This window comes from Nothoprocta perdicaria, unplaced genomic scaffold (assembly GCF_003342845.1).
Source record: "Nothoprocta perdicaria isolate Ctin4 unplaced genomic scaffold, notPer1 scaffold_113, whole genome shotgun sequence".
In the NCBI taxonomy this organism is placed as follows: domain Eukaryota; kingdom Metazoa; phylum Chordata; class Aves; order Tinamiformes; family Tinamidae; genus Nothoprocta; species Nothoprocta perdicaria.
In genome coordinates this window covers 2,538,507-2,544,841 of record NW_020454239.1, presented here as the reverse complement: position 1 = coordinate 2,544,841, position 6,335 = coordinate 2,538,507, and the positions used below count along the sequence as shown (strand labels likewise).

The 6,335-nt window shown below is 59.5% G+C and overlaps 1 protein-coding gene across 1 annotated transcript in view; it reads left to right on the top strand.

Moving 5' to 3' along the window:
- Positions 1 to 2,412: 2,412 nt before the first annotated feature.
- CSPG4 (chondroitin sulfate proteoglycan 4) overlaps positions 2,413 to 6,335 on the top strand; it is a 21,442-nt gene continuing 17,519 nt past the window's right edge. Inside the window, exon 1 of the mRNA XM_026052654.1 lies at positions 2,413 to 2,503. Coding sequence (XP_025908439.1) covers positions 2,413 to 2,503 — 91 coding nt within the window. The remainder of the gene's footprint in view (positions 2,504 to 6,335) is intronic.

The window sequence follows — 6,335 nt, the reverse complement described above, 5'->3', positions numbered from 1 at the left end:
TCGGCTCCAGGAGGACCCMTCCCACTTGTTCCTGTCTCCAGCCATGAAGCTGGTCACAAATTCACCCCGTCCAGGAGGTGTTTCCTCACAGGAACCCCGGAGATGCCCAGGAGGGCCTGGGACCCGACAGTGCAGGAGAGCAGCGCAGTGCGCACAGTCCCCTAGTGCCACCTCCTGGACAGCTCCGCCACGGGCAGCAGGGGACAGCTCTGCTCACCTGGGGACTACAGCCTCTCCAGGCAAGCGCCAAGCCAAGGGGGAGCACCGTGGTGGCCACACGGTGCTGCTGGTGGCCACATCCAGGACAGCATCACTGCACACACACRGGATGTTGCCCCCAGCTGAGACGGGCTCCGTGGGGCAACCACAGCYGGCACAGGACACCCCTCTGGGGTGTCCTCATCCCCCAGCCATGCCGAGGGTGACCAGAGCCCCATCCCCAGTATCCCAGCCTCATTGAGAGGGACTTGCCACTTAGAAACATACAGGTCCATGTTTATCCAGCATATAGGTCCATGTTTATCCAGCGTCAAAGGTCTGCTTGTTGGGCGAGTCCAAGGGGACACAGAGAAGCTGCTGGCTCCARGTCACTGCTCTGCTTCCTAAACAGCACCCTAAACACCAGCTGAAAACACCTAGGCTTTATAGAGCTCCTCTTTGAAAATAACCGTGGGACATGCTCCACACACAGACTGCAGTGAAGGGACAAGCCCTGTCCCCAAGGYGRGGGACAACAGAGAAGTGACATAGCCCAGGCAAGAGCTAAAAGAGAGCCTGGCCAGGGGACAGGCCCGGGGGCCCGGGTGGGCTGCTCTGGGCAATCAGCATCACCCCAGGGCCCTGCTGATCATCGCACACAACTGCCTTCCTCCTGGAGCTACCGGCTGTGCAGGTCCCTGCCTGACTCCTGGTAGCTGCAGAGGGACAACGGGGACAGTGGGGATCGTCCCTGCAGCAGGCAAGGCRCTGAGCCCCAGCACAGCTCATGACAGATGCCACCAAAGTGTCACCTCCTGTGGGCTGCGGCCAGGCTGTATCAGAAGGTCTTCGGTTGTTTTTTTTCTACTAAATCACTCGAGCGCTTGGGAAGACAGATGCTGAGAACTGAAATCCCAGCAGCGTTCGTGAATCCGCCTCTCTCTGCCAGGACCGGATGGGATATTCTTTCCAAGGGCTCACGGCATCCTCCAAGCGCGCTCGCCGCTTCCCTCCCTCCGCACGGGGGAGGCTGCGCTGGATTCACCTCCTCGGCTGCAGCCCTGCACCGGGAGCCATCCGGAARCCACGCGCACACTGGGATGCACACGCTTCCACGGGCAGGTAAGGAATAGAGCTCCCTGCCAGCCYGGGCAGATAGATCCACGTGATGCCATCCCAGTGCCCGAGCACCATGGGCACCTGTGCCAACGCCATCAGCCTGAGTGTTGACGAAGAAAGGGGAAAACAAGCCCCAGGTGCCTGGCCAGAGAACAGCAAATGTGCTGTGCAGATGCACCAGCAGRGAAGGAAAGCAGGGGGAAAGGGAAGGACTCGCACAGCCGTAGTCCCTGTGCCCATTGCATTGCCACTCTTGCCCTTCCTGTGCCGCCGTGCTCCTGAGCTGTGACTCCATTAAAAATGACACGCTTTTGGGATGGGAATCCCACTGGGAACGAGCATCGGAGCTCACTGAAGCTCTGTGTGCGAGCTTGGAGATTTGGAGAGCAGCAAGGTGGCACAGAAAACGTGTGCCAGGGTTGTGGGGTGACGGCTGGCACGGTCAGGGCTCATGTGAACTTACACATGAACTTATATGTGAACTTATCAAGCCCCGACGATAGMTCAAAAGAAGTCACGGAGAGAACAGTGCAGTCATGCCATGGTGCTGGGATGCCAGGGTGCCGGGATGCCGGGGTGCCAGAGTGCCGGGATGCCATGGTCCCGGGATGCCAGAGTGCCAGGGTACTGGGGTGCCATGGTGCTGGGGTGCCAGGGTGCTGGGGTGCCAGGGTGCCAGGGTGCCGGGATGCCAGGGTGCCGGGGTGCCGGGATGACGGGGTACCAGGGTGTTGGAGCGCTGCTCAGCACGGGGAGAACCAGCATCCCAGCTGGTCTGGGAGGTGGCGGTGCCCGCGGAGCCCCCGAACATCTGCATCCCGATCCCGCCCGGGCCRCGGGGCGCACGGGAGGCCGCTGCTGGCTGCGGGCCCGGGGTGCGCTCCACCCAGCGCCAACAAGGGCGCTTTGAGGAGCAGGGGGCGGCCGCGAGGGAGGCCACTAGCCCTTTAAGAGGGAAAATTTTTCTGTGTAATCGGAGCGAATTCCGCCTCAGCAACAGGCGGGAGAAGCTGCAGGGCCCTCCCTCGCGGCACTTTATTAAATATAGTAGTAGGGAGCGGCGGCTGGTCCCTGCCTGGCGCTTGTGGGGCCACCATGGGCTACCGGGAGCGGGCGCTCACCCTGGTGCTGCTGGTGCTGCTGGCCGGGCGGAGGGTCCTGGGCGCCGCGGGAGCCCCGGGTGCAGGTGAGCAGCGGGGACGGCGGGAGGAGCTCCGGGCTGTGGCTGCTGCGGGGCTCCCGCGGGATGCCTGGGTGTCCAGGCTGGAGCAGCTCAAGGCTGCACCGCGGTGGGGATAAGCGGAGGCTGCTCTGAGCCCCAGTTGCTCCGCGAGGCTTGTCTAGCTTGGGACAGGTCTGTGTCCGAGCCGACGGGCTGCAAGGGTCAGCTCTGTTCTTGCTGGAGCTCCTGGTGCTCAGCTGCCGCGTGCTTCGTTAGCAGCTCCTCTGCCCAGACCGCCTCAGTGCCACCCAGCAATGCCCAGCACAAGTGAGGGGGATTTCAAAAGGATGAGTTTTTCCGACTCCAAAAACTATCACTTCCCTGGGCAGTTCCTCACTGTGGCGCTGAGGACTGGGACTGCCRCCAGTCCCTGGGGCAGCTGTGGCACTGGGGAGCTGCAGGGACAGCAGCGACCAGGGCCAGGAGCACAAAGCAGATCACAGTCTCAGGCTGTCCCAGACGGGAATCCACGCATGAGCCCCTTGGAGCGCATCCCGMGTGGCTCCATTTCCATGTGCTGGCACCGAGCTGCGGGGTGCTGCTGCCACCCACCTCGTCTGCGCTGTCTGGGGGTCAGGCCTGCTTCCCGTATCCATATCCCCTCATCCCACGCTTGTAGCCCAGCAGGTTCCTGTCTTCCGTGATGCCCTCCAGGCCCTTCTGGCCAGCAGAAATGTCAGCAGAACAAACGGGACCGTTCATCCTCCCCTTGCTGGAAGTGGAAGCACTTTGGGGGCTAGTGGTGAAAGAAAGCTGGGACATTTGGAAAGTATTAAAAGCTTCCTTCAACATTTTGCAGAAGAAAGGCTGCCTTGAGCCCCCTTTGATTCATCCTTTTCTAAATGAGTTCTTGATCCTGCGCCGTCCTGTGCTTTCCATTTTCCCATCTGGGCCTATGTTGGCACAGGGACAAGGATCACACCAGAGCCTCTGCACCTGGGCCATCCCCACGGGTGTTCTGTCCTTGTCCCCTTCCTGGGACAAGGTGACCTCCCACACATGCTCCTCGCGCTCTTCCTTCCTTTCTTCCTTTCTTCCTTTCTTCCTTTCTTCCTTTCTTCCTTTCTTCCTTTCTTCCTTCCTTCCTTCCTCATGCACCCAAATATCACAACGCCTGGCAAGCCAAGTGGAAAAAAACTCCCTTTTGCTACTGAGCGAAGTGGTCCCCATCCCCACCACACTGCCCTTCAGCTCCCGGGTAGGGATGCTGTAGGAAGCGCTGGTGCCCACTGCCCATCCCTGGAGCTGCCTGGCCTCCTTGGAGACGTTTCATCCTGCAAAAAATCTTGCCATCTCCGAGACGCACAGCCTGGACCACGCAGAGGTCACCCTGGCCGTCACCATGGCCCACTCGAAACACAGACTCTTGTTTAGACCACGGTGCCACCATCCACTCTGACTTGTGCCATCCCAGCCTGGCCCATGTGGATGCCAGTGTGGGCAGCACTGGGACCAGTGCACGGGCTCAAAACGATCCCTTCAGCTCGTCTGAATCTTGCTCAGCAATGCGTGGGACTTGGTGAGGAGATAAGTGGCACCCAGGGGCTGTCTCACATATTCCTCTCAGCTCCTTTTGGAAGCCCAAACGGTTTATTCATCCTTGCGTGTTGTACAGGCGCCACATGTTTCAGGGTCAGGGTTCCAAGCAGCTGGAAACGTTTCCAGCTGATGGGAAAGAACAGGAAAAAAAGTAAGAGAAGCGGGGGGAGAATGCAAACTGGTATCGTGGGAATTGGTGGAGGAATATTCTGGTCTCACTCTTATATTTAGCAACTGTGGGGCGCGGGCAGAGCCCTAATAAGCGCGTGGTTCCAAGGGAGCCGTGCAGGGTTAACCTCAACCGCGGGGATCGGGACGCGGGTCGGGAGCTGGACGTGACGCGGCTCTGCAGGCTGCAATCGCGCGTTGTCTGAGTGCCTAAATTAAGCTCAAAGCACAGACTGTTCACGGMCGGCGCTGTCTCCGGCCCAGCGGCTCCCAGGGGCCGTGCTCCGAGTCCTTTCCAGGTGCCTAAGGCAATCCAGGCTCGGGTTTTCTCCTTTTTGGGAATGCAGGCGCCCTGCGCGGCATGGCTTGCGTCGGCCCGCATTCCTCGCCTGGGAAAGTCCTGTAAGACTCCGTGTGTTTTCATTTCCATGGGTGCCGCCTGGGTGTCCCATGGCAGGCATGGGAAAGCATCCAGGAATGATCCCCGCCGTCTGTCTCTGCAGGCTTGAGCTCAGCCCAGGCTTCATGCCACCCCCTTGCTGTCCTGTGTCCCCTGCACCCCGGGGGGACATCAGAGGCCCCTTACTCCCCRACTCCAACCATCTGCATCCCTCCTGCTGGTGTGGCTCCATAAATACTCCTAATCCTTGGAGATTCCCATAGCACTTCAAGGGCTCAGCCACACTCCAAGGTCTGCGCTGGCCATGGAGCGTCCACAGCAGCYTTGCAGGGTAAATGCAACAGGAAAAAAATGATATCAATAGAAAGACTCTAAAACCTTTCCTTCCTGAGCAGCAGTGAAGGCTGAAGGAAGACAGACCCCACAATGTTTATTTTACTCACAAAGTTTGCAACGGGACAGCTGGGAGCTGTTGCTGCTGGTGTGCAAGCGAGCACACAGGCACACGCACGCTTGCCGCCTCCCAGAACTGGTGTGAGCGGCAAACGTGCCGTGTCCTGCTCCGAAGACAAGGGCTCTTGTGCCGAATGGAAACCAGAGGCAGGGCACCCGGGGATGCTGCGAAATCGGGTTTAAAAGCCTGCAGAAACCATAAAAGTGGCATTCATCCTGGCGGGCCGCGCTGCCAGCAGCGCGCCGTGACTCACCGCTGCTTAAAGGAGCCTTTATGGGCAGTGAGTCAGTCCGGAACGGGGCTGGGCACTGGGTTGTATTTTTCTTATTTTGCCCAAATCTTGGGGTTTTGAGGGTGGTTGTTATTCCTTCTTCCCACAGACAGGCAGGAATATTCTGGTCTCACTCTTATATCCTTCTGGGATGGGCACGTAGGGACCCCACCAAGGCCACCGCACCCGGCTGTGGGCAGGGATGGGGATCACGGGCTGRGTGAGTCAGTACCTCCAGCAATGCTATTTTGGGGAGATTTGAGCTAATATTCACAGTAAAGGTGAMTCTGGTGTGCCTGTGCCTGCAGGAGGGGGCTGCTCCTGCGGATCTGCCACACTGGAGCTGTCAGCTCCACTGGTGATCCCTGCRTCCACTTATTCCCGGCACTGGGAATGCTGCTGGTGTCACGGGGCTGCACGACGCTCTTGGCGCACATGAGAACAGGCAGTTTCGGGGGCTCCTGGCCCACGGGGACCCAACAGGAATTTTCCATTTCCTCCCTGCCCGGTCCTCAACGACACATTGATCCCCCGGCATCTCCACAGCCCGCCACGGAGCCTTTATATATCCTGTCCCACACAATTTCTGGGTCCGCTGGGTCATTTCCTCTGGGAACTGGGGCGGAGGAGGCTGGAAAAGGAGAATTTTGGCCCGAGGTAGTTGTGGCTGAGAAAAGCAGCCTGTGCTGCCCCGCGGCCTGAGACAGGACTAGCGCGCGCGCTTCCACACCCCCGCAGGCTCGCCCGCCTGCACCCCGAGCACACACGTCCCCCCAGCGCTGGTAACAGAGGCGGGGTGGGCAGGCACTGTTTTCTCTATAAACATGACCCCTTGGCTTGTTTCTCCTAGTCGGGAAAGCCACAGGAATAATATGTTGTGGGCCTGGGAGAACCAGGCAGGGTTAGGGAGGAGAGGAGAAAGGAGAGGAGAGGAGAGGAGAGGAGAGGAGAGGAGAGGAGAGGA